At 48.7% G+C, this 19,288-nt stretch overlaps 1 protein-coding gene across 3 annotated transcripts in view; it reads left to right on the forward strand.

Moving 5' to 3' along the window:
* Positions 1-19,288, forward strand: part of GRAMD1B (GRAM domain containing 1B) — a 130,556-nt gene that overhangs the window by 78,255 nt on the left and 33,013 nt on the right. For 2 of the 3 annotated variants that reach the window (XM_006833931.1, XM_006833932.1), the window contains exons 2-3: positions 4,019-4,229; positions 11,240-11,260. In XM_006833931.1, coding sequence (XP_006833994.1) covers positions 4,019-4,229; positions 11,240-11,260 — 232 coding nt within the window. Of the gene's footprint in view, positions 1-4,018; positions 4,230-5,074; positions 5,096-11,239; positions 11,261-19,288 lie in introns of all 3 variants that reach the window. The other variant, XM_006833930.1, reaches the window with a different exon arrangement.

Consider the following 19,288-nt stretch of genomic DNA (forward strand, 5'->3'; position numbering starts at 1 on the left):
CAGTGCTCCAGTCAGATGGATGTCTAGCAAAGTTAAAGAGGAGGTGAAATGGGTCCTGGAAGGATGAGTAAGACCCTGTTGTTGTTGTTGTCGTTAAGTGCCGTGGATGGGTCCTGGAAGGATGAGTAAGACCCTGTTGTTGTTGTTGTCGTTAAGTGCCGTGGATGGGTCCTGGAAGGATGAGTAAGACCCTAGTAGGTAGATATAGAGGGAAAGAGTGAGTTATACAGAAGTCTAGGGCTAAGAGACTGAGCATACATATCTAGAAAACCAGGAAGGATATGTAATGGAATGGAAACTCTTGGAGAGAGCATAAGGGACGATCAAATATTGGAGTATAGATAAGTGTCACTTGTGCTCCATAGAGAACATTGCAAACTTTGCATTGTATGCTGAGGATTTTGGACTTTGGGTGTGAGAGGGCAGCAGAAAGATAAGGGCTGTGTTTAGAATGACTTAATTGTAGTGGTATGAATGAGTATGAAATAGAAGACCCCTTAAAGTCTATCAGAAGAGTGTAGGCAAAAGGCGTTGAGAACCTGAACTGGGGATGGAAAGAAGAATAGTTCAGGAGATTTTGGTGACTCATTTTTGTGGAGTGAGATGAAAGAGATTGGCTTGCAGCCTAACAGAGAGCACAGGATAATGTGATTGAGAATGTGGCAGTTGAGGGGAGGAGCTTAGGGAGGAAAGAGGCAGCTCTGTCTGGAACCTCAGATGGGCACAGACATCCATCAGGCAGCAGTGTCCACTCTGCCTCAGATTGTTGGGCTGAAGCTCGCCATTGTGGTCAGGAATGGACACAGTAAACAGGAGCCTGATACTTGCAGATGTAGCTGAAGTTACCTAGGGAAGGGAAGAACTACATTTAAGGTCTGGTTGCCAGAGAGGAGCTGGTGGCAGAGATGGGAGGAGAACTAGAAGGCAGGTGTGTCATTTAGGCCAAAGGGGGAGATCATTTCAAGAAGAAAGAAGATAAATGGTCTCAAGACACAGGGGTTGAAGTGTCAGCAGTAGAAGTATACTGAGTGATGTATTGGAAGCAGAATTTTAGGTATTTGTGATATATTGGAAGAATTTTAGGTATTGTAAAATTTATGAAATTTTACACAAATAACACACCCACCTAAGTAAGGCATACACACATATAACACACACACCACACATAGGAAACTAATGCAGAAAAGTACTGCATGGTTTGCAAAAAAACAAAACAAAACAAAAACATGAACAGTTATTTGTGTAAAATACAGTAAGCAGATCCTTGGGTGATGTATATAGGGTGGTCTATATAAATGAGAAAGGAGCTCTGGTAGCGTAGTGGTTACGAATCAGGCTGCAAACCGCAAGGTCAGCAGTTCGAAACTACCAGCTGTTTTGCGGGAGAAAGATGAGGCTTTCTGCTCCCGTAAAGATTTACAGCCTCTGTACAGGGTCGCTATGAGTCGGAACCTATTCCGCGGCACACAGCCACCACCACCATATAAATGAGACCACAGGAGATGAGGAAATTGCATGGGCCTTTTGATCACTTTGTATGATACACATGCTGTTTGGGGATAGTTGGAATGCGTTTCCTCCAGGTTAGAGATTTTTGCCTGAACCTCTTTTTAATAGCCAGTTATCACCAGGGATTCAGAGTTTGGAGAAAGATAATGGGATCTCTTTTCCATTCCAGTCTGGATGTATGAAGCTATCCCTTATCTGAAGGTGAAGGGGCAAAACCGTGGTTTCAGTTTGCCTGAGCTGGCACGTGCTTGAGTTGCCATTTACATTCTTGTACTTTTTTGGGGCGATCTGGTTGAGGTTAGGATCAGGTCTGCTCTTCCAGCAAAGTTATCTTTACAGACAACTTAGACTTTGGAATACTTGGCCTTGGTCTGGAATTGACCCAAGAGAGAGGAGGCTACCACAGAAAGGTGAGCCTCCTGAGTCTGATATCAAGGTGCTTCCTGAGGCTCAGCTCCTCCACCTTAGGGACAGGTATGGGTTTAGAGAGGAAGAGGGATGGCAGGGGATAGGGTAAAAAATTGAAGAGCCCCTTTTGAAAGAGACATGTTAAGTAAGCTTCCCTACACCACAGTTGAAGTCCTGGTGTGGTACCCAAGAAGGGTAAGCGCTTGACCTCAAGATCAGTGGTTCAAACTTACCAGCCGCTTATTGGAAACCCTGTACCGGGTTGGTGTGAGTCAGAACTGACATGACAACACACAACAACAACAACATCACAGTTACTGAAAGTATTGCAAATGAGATTCTAAATGTAACTTCTGCCATAGGATGAAACAAAGCACTGGGCCTTACTCTTCTCCATGGAATCCCTAGGTGATAGGAAGGGTTAACATGCTTGACTGTTAACTGACAGGCTGGTAGTTCAAGTCCACCCAGAGGCACCTGGCGATCGCCCTCTGAAAAATCAGCCAATGACGCACCGGATTTTCATGAATCGGAACTGACTCAATGGCAACTTTTTTTTTTCTCCGTACATCCTTTGGTCACATTTTTCTTCTTTTCTGGTCTCCTTTCTTTTCCCTTCATATGTTTCCTTCCAAACCATACAACATTACCACACCCACCACCCCCACACCACCCTACCACCCAGCAACTCACTTCCTTGTCCCCACACTTGCTGATTTGGGAGTTTGTGCTTGGTTCTTCCCCCTCCCCCTGTGTCCAGATGGTAGGTTTTGCTGAAAGGAACATGATTTTCATTGCAAATGGGTCCAATGGGATATCTGAGGTTGCAGCTGGATCTTCATGCAAATGACAGCATTCCCTATCCTGTCATTCCCTCCCTCTGGGAAGGCTGGGATGAAGCTTTCCAAGAGTACTTCCTAGGGTCTTTACGAACCTTATTGTTTTATTACGTGCCGTCAAGTTGATTCTGTATAGGGTTTCCGAGGAGCAGCTGGTGAGCTTGAACTGCCAACCATGCAGTTCAAACAGCTTTGCAGTCTGTTGCATTAACCCACAGTGCCACACCAGGACTCCTTATGAACCTTAGAACCTTAGATCTAGAATATTCCCTCAGCCTGGACCTATTCTCTGATTATTTAATAGGTGGGAACTTGGGTTTTCATTCCCCCACCCATGTGCTTCTCTTTCCTCATAACTCACGCTCCCCTTAATCCAGTGTCTCAAACTAAAACAAATACGTATTAGAATTGAACCACACTCAGGGTTTCTCTCAGCAAGAGAAAGATGAGACTTTCTGCTTCCACAAAGATTTAAAATCCTATTCAGGGTCACTATGAGTTGGAACAAATTCGATGGCATTTAACAACAAACAAAAACATATGGAATGGTATAATCTCTACTGTATTCCCAGGCAGGGGAAACAGAAACTAATACAGTTTACACTAGCACCTGATGTGGGTGAGATTCAAGTCAAGTGATCTAAGTTTCGTTTCTAAGCCCTCTGTGATCACAGGACACTTAGCTTGTTGTCTCTGCTGTGCCTTGGTATTCATTTTAAAAATACAGATTATGATACTTCTTTTTACTACCTTGGTGGACTGTTTACGGGCCTAGTGAAAGAACATACATGTGAATAGTCTGAAAGGTACGATAATCATTGCTATTTTTATGGACAAAAATGCCCCAAACAAAATGTTGAAACTTAGGACTTGCAACATCTATAAAATGAGCTAATAGTATTGGGTGAATCCTTTAGTCTTACATTCTGCGTACCCAAAGCAGTTCCTGGTATATAATAGGTGCTCAAACACTATTTGGATGGACGGACAAAAGGGTGGATAGATGACTAAAGTCTAATTGCCCTATCATCCCTTCTTATTCCTATTTCACATTAGCACCACTGCCCTCTGCTGGTCAACAGCAGTATTACAGTACAGACAAGTTCATAGGTGGGTCCCTCCCATCCTTGTTTCCCTCCAGTACCCTTGCCCAGGACTCCAGAGCTGGCTTCCTTGGTCCCTTCTTTGGCCTACAGTCACTAATGACCTGTATTTCTTCTTTCCCATTTCCATCCTATTCCCTCTCTGATCTGCTTCTACAGCACTGCCAGTAACTCAAACCGCAGCACGCCGGCCTGCTCCCCCATCCTCCGGAAGCGGTCTCGCTCTCCAACCCCACAGAACCCGGACGGAGACGCCATGGTGGAGAAGGGCTCAGATCACTCCTCGGACAAGTCCCCATCGACGCCGGAACAGGGTGTGCAACGCAGCTGCTCCTCGCAGTCTGGCCGAAGCGGTGGCAAGAATTCCAAGGTGAGGCGGCCCCCATGAAGGCTTCTACCTCCTTGTTAACTGTTGCAGAGAAGCTGGTATTAGAGGCAGATAAGGTAGAGGGCACCTTCTTCTAGGGCTTTATGTGTCTGAACAGCCCGGGTTTCCCAGAGATACTCTATATTTACCCTGGCGAAGGTGGGGCAGTCAGGGGAGAACCTGGCTTAAATGCCTTCTCAGCTAAGCATTCAGAGAAAGACCCATGGGCTAGAAGGATCCTCAACTGGTGTGCCCTCTGAAGACTGTTTAGGAGCAAGAACTGGAGGAAGGCTTCTCTGGGGATCATGAGAGGTGGTCTGTTCCTGCAATCTTGAACAAATTTGGTTCCTGGGGTTGGGATAGACGGGAACGGAACGCTGTTTGAGCCAACTATCCTGCCAGGCAGGGAGTGTTCAGGGAACTTTGCAAAATGCCATTTTTAACCTCCTTCCTGCCTTACTTTGGTACTAATTTACTTGGTACTCACCTGGTGGAGAGGACAGGGAAAGGGCCTCTTGAGCCCTCCCAAGAGTGTCAGCATTACAGCCTCACCAGGGCCTTTGACCTAAGGATACACCTAAAAGAAGCCTCAGTGGAGAGAGGCGAGAAAGCCCTGGGCTAATTGGTTCCTCAGAGGTTTTCTTCTGCCCCAAGTCCTTTAGGGAATAAAAGAGGTCTTTCCCAGAGACATTTCTCTTCATCCCAGATTCACAGGCTCTGAGAAGGGGTGGGAACCCCCTGGGAGGCACGGGCTGCTGCTTTCCACCTGAACTTGCCTTTTGATCTCTTCTTCTCCCTCTTCTTCCCCACCATTTCCCCAAATACTTTCTTTGCATGCATGGTCTTAGTATCACAAGCGCCTCTCAAAAGTAAGCCATCTTTTGTCTCTGTCTTTGTTTCTCCCCTCTAGTATTGACTTGTCTGTAGTGCTCAGCATCCCCTTCCCTCCGCCCCCTCCCAATTCTTGCCCATATGTCTTGCTTGGCCCCTTTCCCAGAAGGGCCAGCCCCACTGCCACACTGGCCGTTTGGTGTGATGTCATGAGGGACCATTCCTACTGCACCGGAAGTTGGAGAACAGACCCATCCTGCCTTCCACCTCCCGAGATGTCTTTGCCTGCTTCCCAACACTGCCTGTGGTCAGGGATTGTGACTGTTTTTTGTTTTGTTTTGTTTTAAATGTATTCCCTCCTTACATGGAGCTGTCTAGAAGCAGAGTCCTACCTGGGATTAGTTTCATTTCTTTAGGGGAAAGGTATCCCTGATAATTCCCCTTGGTGGGTGAATCCTGAGTCCCCAAAAGTAAAAGAGGGCTTCAAAAAGTTTGTAGAAAATGAAATTAAAAGATAATGGAACTTTCCTACGAACCGTTTGAAGCCCTATCATAGTGATTGGGTACCAGTAGGAAGGACAAGTTGATTAAGGGTCACGAGTTCCAATAGGTGACTTATTCAATAGCAGTGACCTCAAGAGCTCTCCCTGACACACTCTTCCACCTACCTTCTTGGAGTGGCTCAGCTTGAATGCCCTCTTAACTGCTGCTGCCCACCATCCAGCCAAGGGGGGCAGAAGCAGGGTGTTCTTAGGACTCTGGCTCACAATCAGAGCCTGGAACATTTCTACTGGAGGACCTGGGGCCAGCACCTGGAGGTTGGTGAATGGTGACAGTCATCCCTACCAGGTTCTGGAGAGATGTTGCCAGGCCTGGGAGGCAGAGCTGAAGTCAGCCAGGGGTCCTGTGAGTTCAGAGGACTGAGGAGAACGTGGAGTGAGCGGAGGGTGAGCAATAGGCATTTTAGAAAGGGGGGCCTCAGGAAATGATACCTACAGGGGAAGGGGGTGGGCTGTAGCGTGAAGGAGAGAAAGCTGAGGGAAGACTTAATAATAGTCTCAAGTCTCTTAGAGCATTTTGGGGAGGACAAGGAGGGCGAACAGCTGTTCTCGTTCTTGAGGCGAGAAGAAGAGGCTACAGACTTGATTCCTCAGTCTGTGACCTTCAGGCTAAAAGTACATCTTGGCTCTGAGAATTTGGGATGACTGAGTGGGTTGAACTTTCTGCCTGAAGTGAGGAAGCCAGAGGAATTCTCTGTGCCAAGGCACAGGCATGACTGGTGATAGAGGTTTTGAGATGACCATTGCCGGTCCCTCCTGAACCCTTCAGCGTGGCTGATATGGGGACTGGGAGGCAGACACTGCCTGACTTAAAATCACGTCATTCCTTCGGTCTGTTTCCGCTTTAGGGTCTTGGCATAATTTTCCACCCTAAGGTGAACGTCTAAGCTTTCTTATTCTCTTAGCCCCATGCTAAGGAACCCCCTCAGTTTTTAGTGAGGAGAGCAGTATTTATGTTCATCAGTTACACCTCTTTGGGTCAGATGATGGGTGGAAGTGAGTACCCAGGCATGAGGTGGTTTTGTTTTCTTTTTTTAAACCTCTAAAATGGCAGATCTTCAGGGAATAGGTGTGATACAAAGACCAGGTGGCTATCCCCAGGCAGTCTAGGAAGGGCGATACGGAAAAATGCCCAGATGACCTATAAACCAAATCTGTCTTTCAGCACCACATGGGTAGTTTGGGATGCTAAGAGATTTCAGATGCAGGAGATGTCATTTCGGAGTGAGGTAACTGGGAAATGTTTCAGCAAGCAGGTGGCACTGAGCCAGACAGGAACTCTGTGTTGGATTTTGGACAAAGATGAAGAATTTTAAAGGGACCAAGACTAAGTGTGGATAGAAGACTAGTCTTGACCCCTTTTTAAGGAGGTGGTTGAAGATATTAGGTTGAGGCATGGCCTGCCCCCAGTGCATACAAACTCTGACTTCCCTAGCTTTGGAGACCTGCTCTCCACCCCATTCCCTTACCAGTCATACTGACGACTCCCAACACTGCCATCCTGAATGCAGAGCAAACTGGACTGACTTGTTGGCATGCAGGGACTGTGCCACCTGGCAGCAGCTACGGTGGGTCTGGGAAATGAACGTGCAGGGCACGCAGACTTCAGAAGAACAACCCAAGACCTGGGAATAAGAGTCTGAGCAGGTTGGGACCTGGAGCAGAGTTTGTGGAGAAGGAAGCTGTAGCGGTGAGGGGAAGTGAGGAGTATGGTCAGTTAACGTGGTGAGGACACTGCCCCCCACCAGTGGAGTATTGTCCCAGGTAGGCCAGATGCAGATGTGTCCATGGCTGGGCTCTCTTAACCAGAGCTATAGTCTTAGCTAGACCACTCACTCCCATCTCCTGCCCACCGCCTGGAGGAGGCATTCACATACATGTTTCAGGAAATTGAGGTGTGCTGGCAGAACCCTAGCATCAGGACCAAGACACAGTATCTGCTTCCTTTCTCTCAGCTTTCCGTACTGTATTTCCTAATATGTAGGCTTGGATGAGCTGATCGCTGAGACCCACTCCTTTGAATTTATACCAGGACTGATGAGGCTGACCCCTGCCTGGTCTAGCCCTGCTCAGAGGAGGGGACCAGAAGACAAAACACGTTTTACTTACACTAATCCCAGGACACCTTGAGTTTTTTACCTTTCTCCATCTCCTCCCCAGCTTCTGCTCAGTAAGAAACCCTGGTGGCTCTGCTGGTTAGGCATTGAGCTGCTAATGGCAAGTTTGACAGTTCAAACCCACCAGCCACTCCAGGGGAGAAGTATGAGGTTGTCTGGACCTGTAAAGATGTAGTTTTGGAAACCCTCTATAGGGTTGCTATAAGTCAGAATCAATTCCTTTGAGTTGGGTTTTGCTTTCTGCTTTGTAGTGATGGCTGTTAGCCACTAGAGGGAGCAAGGGACTTGCTTTCCTGCTCCCAGCAGCTCCTGAAATAGAACTGGCGCCTCCAGACCACCCACTCTTGGCTTATGCCCAGTAGTATGAACCCAGTGGGCGTGTGCTGTCACCCGGGCTATGTGACACTGACGCCCCTTTTCCCCTTCGTTTGATTTTTTTCCTGTTTTAGATTCTAATTTTTGTGGTTTTCTTTCCAGTATGACAGACTTAACCTAATCAAAGTAAGAAGTTGTTTCTTTTCCGACTCCTCGTAAACACAAACCTAATCTAGTCCCCACACCCTGTCCTCTGCTCCCACCCACCACCTAGGAGACTCCTTGAGCCTTCCCTCTGGGGAGACGTTTTAGATTGGGAGTGGTATGGGGCAGGAAACCACCTCAAGGAAATGGTCTGTTTTCCAGGGCCTGGCATTCTTTCAGGAGCTTGCTCTTCAAACCCCGTGTAGGAACGGCGATAGCATTGTCTTTTGTTCAATTCCAGTGCCCAGCAGTTAAGTCTTTTAGCTGGTTTTCCTGACTCCCTCCTTCCTCTTCAACCAAATCCACTGATAACCTATTAGAATACCCATCATCTCCACCTTCTATCTCTGTTCCTCGCTGCCTGCCATCTAGCCCTCTCTGCAATGTGGGTGTGCCACTAACTCACAAGGGCAGGCAACCTCATGCTCCAGCCAGTGGAGGCCTCTCCTCTCCTCCCTTAGTGGCCAGCAGCCCCCTGACTTCCCTGCCAAGCAGGGACTCTCCCTGACAGGTCCCTCTGTCGGACTCAGTCCCCGTAAAGCACTGCTACTAAGAGGCTCAGCTTAGTTGAGGGGCACCTGCCAATCGTGGGCATTCCCAAAGGATATAAATGGATTTGACCCTAGAGGTAGAACTCATTTTTCCTGGTGGTGCCAAGAAACTGCCCAGAGATAGCTGGTGTTAGGGGTAGAGTCTCAGACTAAAGGACAAATCCAGAGTCTTTGCTCTGGAAGTGTACATTTCACATTTCTTTTCAGCACTTTTGAACATGTATTCTTATTCCCCTTTACAAATGAGCAAACACTACACACAAAGGTATCACAGTGCTAGTTAGAGATAGGGTAAAGGCTCCCTGGTTGAAGCTCTTTGTCCCAAACAGATTCATAAGGGTCAAGCATTCATGTGCCAGCGTGTGAACAGAGAAAATGGGCTGTCTGTGGTAGAAGAATCCTCTGAGGAGTAGTCATAAAGGCTTTCAGATCTCCCCACCTAGGCCAGGTTGTGGTTGCCCCATCTCCTGCTTGAGTGTTTTGAGGCCAGGACCATGGGTGACAGGTTACAGAATGTGAACCAGAGACTTGCTCAGCTGTGAAGCGACTTTGATTTGGCAGAGTGCAGGGGAAACGTGGGGCGTTTGAGGCTGGCCGTACTCAGAGCACATCCTTTCCACCATGTGGAGATGTGGTTTAATGACTGTCAGCACAGACTCCTGCCCTGTGACCTCAGCTGTGCACATGGGGTCAGGGCTTCTGTGTGAGGGTCCACGAGAGAGGAGGTCCCACAGTCTGCAGGGAGCCTGTGTGTTCCATCCGCTTTCCTTCAGAAGTAAGTAAGCCTTAGCTGAGAAGCTGTGGACACTGATTTTCATTTCTGGGTTCAGTATCCCTATGTGGCCACAGCTCCCTCAATGATGAAAAAGTTGGTTTTGAATATCGGAATAGGGTCCTTTTTCTGCACTGGAGGAGAGGCTGAGGCTGTGGAAGTGTGTGAGTTCCTGAGCCATGGTGACAACCTCTGCTCAGAAATGGCCATGGAGGACATTTTGCAGAAGGGGTTAGGAACCTACCTGTCTGTCTATCCCAAGGCTGTAGGCTGGCCAGCGAGCTTGAGTGTGGTGATGAAACAAAGCCCACTCAGAACCAGCTCCTTCCCACATCTATCTCCCTCAACTAACTCCTCACCTCCAGCTCCTCTGCGGACTCTCAGAGTGAAGAGAAATCTCTGTGGAGTTCTTGAAGAGATCAGGAGAACTTGGGGAGGTCAGAGCTCAACCACATGGCCACCATAGTCGTCATGTCCTGACTGAAACAGTTCTCAGCTGTCCTTGGGTTCACAGTCACTACCACCCTTCCAGACATGCTCAACAGGCATCTGGGGCAGGGACTGCCCTTCTCTTCCCTTACAGATGATGGTGGAATAGGGCTTAGAACCAGGTACAGAGGATAAGTTTGCTAATCGTCCCTAGACCAGTACCTATGGTGTTGACCAGCAGGCAAAGTTTCCCTCTAGCCAGTAATTCTCTATGTTAATTACACACGAGGCAAACTTTTTAAATGAAAATATCATCTCCATCTAAAACCATTAGAGCTGTACCTCTGGATGGACCATAGGCATGTGTGTGTGTATGTGTGTGTGTATGTCTGTTTATCTTCTAAGTGAACTGTATGAAAAAGAACTTACTAGCTCGAGGGATTGGAGATAGAAAAGGCACTTCTAACGAAAGACACATTCTGTCCCTAAGAAACTTCCGGTTATCATGAAGATGATTACCTGTGCCCAGAGCTGGGATGAAGAACACTTGACTTCTGGAGCTGGGTTAGAGTCTGGGTTTTCTGGTCTTGAGTTAGAAAGGGCCTTTTTAGATTATCTGCTTCAACACCCTTCCCTGTGCAGAGTCCTCAATTACTGTCCCACCATTATCACATAGGAAGGGTCAACCAGTTGTTGGAATCGGCGATGGAATTTACTCCACTATCTGATTTGCTCACGGAGAGCAAGCTTGGAGATTTTAGGTGGCCTCTTTTCTTCTCCCATCCAAGTGTTCCAGCCTGCCTTCTCCCGAAGGCACTGACTTAGAGCAGAAGGCTGGGTGGTCTCTTCCTATACTTTGCTTCTGGTTAGAGCCCGTTTTGGGACTGGGTCTTGGATGTCAGCAGCACATCCCTCACCCCCATCAGCAGAACCTTGTGATGGGGCTCCGACTCCCTTCCGGTCAAGCTATGGCTGGTGCTGCTGTTGCCTGTCACCCCAACTGCGGTGGGGCTTCCAGCATGGATTGCTCCGGGGCCTCCTTTCGGGAGCTGTTTGGAGAAAGGAGGCCCCCTCCTGAGCAGCAACCTGGGAAGCATTCAGCTGCACTTGGGCCCCTTCTCCCCACCTGCCCTCTGCTGTCAATGTAACCTTCCCTCTGGGCTGGGGATGCCCTGGCCAAAGCCCACCACCTCTGCCCTGACTAATTTTACCTTCTCTCATTTTGTCCTTTCAGAAAAGCCAGAGTTGGTATAATGTAAGTATTCCTATTTCTCTTCTTGCTGGGGATGTGTGGCCTGGGTGGGGGAGTAGAGGTGGGCAGGGGAATGAGATGATGTGGAGGGCAACTTGACTCTCCTGTGGGCTTGAGCAAACTGAAGGAGCAACGAAGAAGGCTTTCCCCCTTTCCAGCACTCTCCCCAAATTTCACATGAAATGGTTCTCATCTATACCAGTTCAGGACAGTCTAGGAGAGGAATGATTTCATTCAGGAGACCAAGGAGGGACAGCCTAGCTCATTCCCCACTCGCCTAAGGCACCTCCAGCCCTAAAGGAGGAAACCAATCAGGGAAGTGTGGGTGTTCCAAACCCAGACAGAATTCTGGGACTGGGGCAGCTCTGGATCTGAACCTAAGACCAAAGCTTCCTTCCCTCAACCTCTTATGTAATGCAACCCGGAATCTTCTCCCATTCATAGTTTGTACTAATGAATGGATTTTGACTTCTGCCCCTTGTTGTTGTTGTTGTGATGTGCCGTGGAGTCGATTCCGACTCATAGCGACCCTGTACAGGGTTTCCAAGGCTGTAAATCTTTACGGGAGCAGAAAGCCTCACTTCCTCCCAGGGAACAGTTGGTAGCCTCTCAATATCTCACCAAGGGCATGCTCCTTCTAGAAGATATCCACTGCTATTGTGTCTATGAGGAAAATGGGACCATTTCATAGCTTATCCATGGGGGCTGCTTCCACCGGCTTTTCCATACCCAGAAACCACATGTAGAATGAGCTGTCCCTGTAAAGGCCACATTCTCTCAATCATACAGACTCCCCCCACAAAGGACAGCTGACTGTTCCCCTTTCACCCTGCACTTGTCCTTCTGAGGGTTGGCACCCATGGCCTGGCCTCGGACAGTCTTCTCACCTTCTCTGAGCCTGCTGGTCTCAACATCTGATTCTGATTAACTCTGAATAACACCCCTTCACCTCCTCCACCAGAGTGCTATCTCAGTAGGAGACATGGACATGTCCATGGTGTGGTAGAAGCTGACTGTGATGACAGATATTGAGGAGGACACTCTGCTTAAGGGGGAGGGTAGCAGCTTAGGTCAAAAAATCCCCATGTATGTATTTTCCACATGGTACCCAGTGCATCTCCAAAGTCAGGCCTGTATTGGTTAGGCCTTTGGCTGCTCTGGGACACACCTCTCCTGGATGCTGCTGATTGGGCTATAGCCTTAGCCCCACCCAGCACCAAAGGAGGCAGAAGTTCGCGGTAGGAGGGACTGGAAGAGAAACCACCACCTCCTCCCCCTCCACACCCTGCTTAGAGTCCATATCCCTGGTTTCTAAGCTCCTTACTGGAGGAATGGGAAGGCCAAGCTGTTCTGGGACTCAGCACCCTTCACCTAGCAATCCCTGCCTTTAGATCCAGTATTGCAAAAATAAAGCAGCTACAAGAGGTAAACAGAAAACACTTGGTCAATTAAAATACCCAAATTCGAATCTTTATGCTCTACCCTGTTGCTGAGCTCTTCCTCATCTTCCTATTTCTCCGTCTCTTTCCCCTTTGCACTCTGCTTCATCCCATTTTCTTTTCTTTGTATTCTTCCTCACCTTTTACTCTCCAACTTCTCCTTTTTATTATTTTTTTTCATTTGCTTTTCTTCCCTTTCATTTATCCTCTCCTTTCTCTAATTTCCATTCTCCTGACTAGCATTTTCTTTTCTTTCTCTCTCTCCTCCGCTTTTCTTTTCTGTCTTCCCCCCATGCTTTTCATGTCTAATTTCTCCTCCCTTAGCCCAAGGCATATTTGGAGCACTCAGCATAGGGACAGGCTAGAAATAAGTGCTGCCTTTTGGCTGAGGGAGAGTAGGGACCAGCTGCCAGATGGAACCCAGAAAGCAGGGATCTTGCTGAGCAGACTGGTGTGTGTGTGAGAGATGTTCCTTGTGGTCCTGTGACAGCTGGAGAGATGGTCAAGCCAGTCGGACCTCATTTAATCCTCAATGACCTTGTATGAAATCATTTTCTAGAACACACTCCCAATTTTTTCCTGCCTCTTGTCTTTGTTTTTCCTAAGTTGTCTCATTTCATTCATTACCCCTCAACCTGAATGAATACGGAAACACGTATTAACACTCCACCCAGAACAAATCATTAACTCTCTCGGGTGTTTGTGCCAGGGCCTCTTTGCCAGTCAGCATTGAGTGATCCCCTTCCTATCTTGTTCTCACACTCTCGCATTTGGTTCTTCCAGAATCTTGGTGATGATAGAAATCGTGGGGCCATCAACAAACCTCCCCCTGCTGCTTCCCTCCTTGATTTCTGGACAGTCAACGGGCAATCCTCTTTTGGCCTGCCTGTGTGGCTTCTTGTGTCTGGCCTCTGCTTCCTGAGCCCTGCTCGACCGCAAACTTGTGCCTGACTCAGGGTTGGGGCATGGAATAACCTCACAGGTTGGGGGTGAAAATAGCAGGTGGACGTTGGAAGGCTGAAATTGAGCACACTATGGGACACTGAGTAGGAAGCCTTGGGCAGTGAGGGGCATTCTACCATTGGGGTACCTCAGCACAAGAGCCAGACACGATGCAGACCTGAGACCGGCCCCCCCGCCCCTAGCACTGCCCCCTCAGCATTAGCATTGTCCTTTTCACAGGAGGCCCCTGCACTGCTCCTGTTGCTTTGAATTGGTTTTCTCCATTTGCCATCAGCCTGCTTTGTGCTCTGCCTTTGCATCTGTGTTGGTTGGGATCTGCCCTGAAGGAAGGATATGCTTTCTCCCCTTTTCAGCTCAGCTCATGCCTTGTTTATAATCTAATGACAAGAGTGTAAGCCCTCTAGCTTCTCTGATGGCTGAGGTTTCGTCATTGCACTGGAAACCTTTTATATAGATAAGGCGTTTGTAATCTTCACCCTGGGACAGTTAGAAACCACGTGTCCAGATTCAGAACAGACAGAGCAAATGTAGGTGTGCTAGAGGTGCTAGAAAACCTCAGGCTCATTAGAGAGGCTTGGGAGGGGACCAAGGTCTCTGATAGGAAAGGAGACCCACCCAGCACCTCCCTGCCCACCCCTCCCCACCCCACCCAAGGTTGAGGATGCCAGCTTTATGGCCAGGAAGGAAGGGTTGTGCTGATGCAGTGGGATGGCCCAGGAGGTATGACAGTCATATATTTCAGAGCAAGAGAAGCAGGCATTGTAGGTATGGGTATAGAGTACTGTTGGAGGAAGGGTGGGCAGCGAAGACTGTGTGGCACTGAAAGGGAAGCTCCTGGTGGCAGGCTGGCATCTTGTTCTCGTAATTAACCTTGCTTCCTCCAGCTCTGCTCATATCACCTCTGGTATTTACCCATTATCTCGCATAGACTTCCCAGTCCTGCCCCCACCCATGTCCAGCCTTCACTTTTCCAGATTTTTTCTTAAACTTTCTTGAGAGTTACTCTCTTTTCCAAGTGGGACCCCACTCTCTTCTCTGCCTATCTACATCACATCCAGCCCACCTCCAGTGTGTCTCCTTCCTCTGCTCAGTCTTCTCCCCTTCTCCCTTCTATTCTCTGATCCACTCATCTGACTTCTCCCTACCTGGACTTGGGTTGAAAGGCCAAGGTTTCCTTTCAGGGTCTTACTGGCTTTTTCCTAGATGAGTTCATTGCTCCACCAAAATCCATCTGCTGTTTTCCTGGGGGTTCCTCCACCTCTGCCCTCCCTCCTGCTGTCCCCTGCCAGGGAGTACCACTTGGTCCCAGCTCCCTGTGTTTGTCATAGGGTTAATGTTTAGCCCAGGACCAATTTCCTCTCCCCGAGATCTTCGCTTCCTGCTGCCCTACCCTTTGTGAGGAGGCAGAGCTGACAAAGGCGGGTGTATACTAAAACTCATCTCCAAGGCTGTTATCTCTGGGTGTAGCCGGCCCTTATCTCATCCCATCTTAGCCCTAAGAGTCACCAGTTCATGTGGCTTCTGCTGCTGTTGTTGTTGTTGTTGTTAGGTGCTGTCCAGTCAGTTTTGACTCATGATGATGTTAAGTGCCACTGAGTCAGTTCCCACTCATAGTGATCCTGTATAGGGTTTCCAAGGAGCGGCTAGTAGACATGAACCATGGACCTTACAGTGTCATACCAGGACTCCATAGTGACCTTGTGTAGAGCTTCCAAGGTTGTAAACCTTTATGGGAACAGAAAGCCTCCTCTTTCTCCCATGGAGTGGCTGGTGGGCTCCAACCACTAACCTTGTGGTTAGCACTCCAGTGCTTATCCTGCAGAGGCACAGTACTCCCCCATATGGCCTGTGCTGGTGGTGGTGGTTATGTACTGTGGAGTCGGTTCCGGTTCATAGCGACCCTGTACAGGGTTTCCGAGGCTGTAAATCTTTACGGGAGCAGAATGCCTCATCTTTCTCCCGCGGAACAGCTGGTAGTTTCGAACTGCCGACCGTGAGGTTAGCAGCCCAATTCAGAACCACTACACTATCACAGCTCCTTATGCTTGCCTATAGCAATACTCAAATGGTTCTGAGGAATGTGTGTAAGGGATTAACCTCTCCCATCTAGATTCTGGGGTCTGGCATGGCCAGCAGAGAAGTAGTGTGGTCACCCTAGATAACTGTTACTCTCTCTTGTCACACTTGTGATGACAGGGTTGGCACAGGCAGGCTGGGGAGGGGCTTGGACATACACTGGAGAGAGTGTTGGTAGGGACAGGGGTCCTGAGAATCCATGTAGATTAGGATTCTTGTTTATGTGCACATGTAAGGTGTAGCACAGATAGGAACAATTTTGCAAGTGTATAAGGAATGTATTTATTTGGCAAATAATTTTTGTTCACATGACATTTAAAGCCTATCATGCTAAGTGCTGTAGAAAATTGAAAGCTGTTAGAAGCTAATGGTCTTTGGGGTATGTTGTTGCATATGATGAGTGGAGGCTGTGTGTGGTTTTGAGAAGGATTCAGACTCTCCTTTCTGTCTTTTCTCCAACACTGTTTACACCAGAGGTCCCAGGTTCCTCTGAATCGTTGGATTTAGTGCCCAGGAATCCACATTTTCCCATGTGCTCGCTAAGTCCTGTTTAAGTGCGCTGACGTTTGAGTGCTGCTACACCACGTTACAGAGACTCTGAGGACAAGGCACCTTGTCCTCATCGAGGTGGACACAGCTGGGGAGGTGAGGCAGGTGCCCTATTGATTATAGGGCTCTAACTTTCCCCAGAGAACAGTGATGAGACCAACTCAGGACTCCATATCTTTCCAGCCCTGTGATCTCATCCCTATCCACAGCTTCTCTGCCTGGGTTTCTCCCACTGGCCGAGCCCACACACTCGTACCCATTCCCTACATTTCTTTTCAAGAGCTCTGCTCCCCCACATCTGCCCCTCTCCTTTTGATTGGGGCCAAATTCTGTACATCCCTACTTTGCGCTCAAGGTCTGAACAGCTGTTTGGGAATCTCCTTGGCTGCAACCCCCATCCCGCTTGTGTTGGAGGTGTGGGGCAGGGTCCTTGGAAAGGAAAGAAGACCCTCAGATGACTCTGCAGCTGTGGACCTCAACCTCTCCAGGCCATTTCTGCATAGTCAGACTCAGTAGTGTCCTGTCACTGCTGCAGGGCCACCAATGGAGGGATGGGTCAGTGAGGACAGACAGTGTCTCCAAGGATGTTCCTGACTGTTTTCATCTCAAATTTCAGAATTCATCATCATGATAGTGCCCTGGCACCTCCTCCTCCCCGACTCTGAGCTCTCGCTAGCAACTTTCTATTGCAGGAAACATCTGCTGGGGGAGGGGGGGAGGAGGCCAGGCTTGGCCAGGGGTTACTGGAGGACATTGACCAGAACCCTCACCCAGATCCTGTAACTTGAAGCATGTGTAGGATTCTGGCCCTGCCCACCCTGCATCTCTCCCTCCTGCTACGGGTAACTAACAAAGAAGTTGTTTGCTGGTCAGCTGAGAGGAACATAGTCTGGGAGGGAAGGGGCCAAGACAAAGAGGTGGGGGCATCATAGCAAGTCCTGTGGCCACAGCCCATGCTGTGAGTTATGGCTGCTGGTGTTCGCCACTCAGTGGTGGGGCAGGTCAAAGCTGAGGAGTTGAGCATCCAATTCCCTCTGGAGCTTCAGACAAACTATGAGTCACTCTCCTGCGTATGAGTAACTCCTGGGGACAGACCTCTGGACCCTGCTGTGGGATCAATTCCCTGCTCGGAGCCTGTTCACCTAGGGCCCGCTGTTCAGCGCCCTGAGCCAGCCCGTGCACCTGCCTTGCCATCTGCGTCCTCTGGCCTTTAGCTGGACCCCAGTAGTGACTGTCTACATAGAAGAAGAGGGAGGAGGTGCCACCTCACACCCCTTGGGATTCTTTCAGCCCGGAAACCAAGCATAACTATCAGGGAGCTGAGTGCGATGAAGCAATATCTGGCATAGGGGATGAATCAACCAGCTTGCCCATGAACTGTACTGAGCACATCCTTGACTCCTGAGAATTTGTGTTGGGAACCGAGCTCTCAAAGAAGGAAGGAGGTCAGGTGGGCGCACCACAGACGCTCTGCCTAGAAGCCAGAGGCAAGCTCGTTCAGTCCAGCAAGGCTGTTTCTTTTGTTTTGTGGAGACAGTTGAAGATCTGTTATCAAGGCATTGACTTAATTGGACAGGGAAGCTATGGAATATTTGATGGAATCTGGGATCCTCTGGAGCCTTCTGTTGGAGCAGGAAAGTCAGTCTTTGTGGTGGTACCTGAAGAAGTTTTATGACTTACCTGCTGGTACTGAACGCTGTTGCTGGCATGGATCTGAAGAAATCCCAGCCGTGAGTGTGTGACCTCGTTTCTCTGTGTCTGTGTAATGATGGTTCTGCTGTATTCTTGTCATTTCCCACTTCGCTTTGCCACCCAAGGGTCCAAGATTGAACAGTCCTTGAACCAAAATTCTTTGGCTGTTGTAACTTAAAATAAGTGAGCCATACCTCCTGTTTGGAGAAGACGCTTTAAGAGCGTGTGAGGGGAAAGCATAGAGGGCTCATAATTTTTTTTATATCAAGGAGGGTGTGTGTTGGTAGGCACAAGCATGCTGATCTAATGTATCACTGTACTTTTTACTTTCTGGTAAGGAAAGACAGACCCGCGATCCACATTGGCAGGCTAGTATTTATTTGTAAGCTTTAATTAAGGGTGTGGCGCTGTGGGCTAATGAATCAGCCTGCAAAGTCATTTGAACTGCAAGGTCAATGGTTCAAGCTCACCAGCTGCTCCTTGGAAACCCTATACTGGGTCGCTATGGGTCGGAATCGACTCGACAGCACTTAACAGCAATAACCTTAACGGCGTGGGGCCATAGCGTAAGCACTCAACCTCTAGATCGATTTGAACTGCAAGGCTGGTGGTTCAAACTCACCAGCTGCTTCTTGGAAGTCCTATACAGGATCGCTATGAGTCGGAACTGACTCAACGGCACTTAACAACAGCAACAGTTGGCCTTTGGAGTCCTGGTGTGTGGCATTGTCGATTAATGTGCTGGACTGCAAAGTCGATTTGAACCGCAAGGCTGGTGGTTCAAACTCACCAGCCGTTCCTTGGAAACCCTATTCAGGGTCGCTATGAGTCGGAACCAACTCAACGGCACTCACCAACAACAACCACTGTGAGGACTGTTTTACACCAGAGGCCAGGGCTGGATCTGCCGTCCTGTTCTCCCACAGTGACAGCTTGGTGAGGAGAGGAGAGGAAAGGGGAGAAGCGGAGAGGACAGGAGAAGAGCGGCCCCCTTGATTTGCATGCAGTTTGGTGAATATGGAGAATCTGCACCTCCACCTTCGTAGATGTCTGACTCAGTTGCAGGGCTAGTAGGGGTGCTCAACACAGATCTTAGCCCTGCTTGAGTGCTCATCCCGGGCAGCCATATTGTTCCCCTCTTTGTCCAAGTGCTGTGAGCAGCTATTCTCCTTGAAGTGATATAGACCAAGAGCGCTGAGTCAGATGGCCTTGGTTCATACATAGTCTACTCCCCCACTCAGCATCCATGTACCTTGAGCAAATCCCTTAAACATTCTTTGCCTCAGTTTCATGTGTAAAATGGAATAGTGGA

Source organism: Chrysochloris asiatica, unplaced genomic scaffold, assembly GCF_000296735.1.
Source record: "Chrysochloris asiatica unplaced genomic scaffold, ChrAsi1.0 scaffold00008, whole genome shotgun sequence".
Classification (NCBI taxonomy): domain Eukaryota; kingdom Metazoa; phylum Chordata; class Mammalia; order Afrosoricida; family Chrysochloridae; genus Chrysochloris; species Chrysochloris asiatica.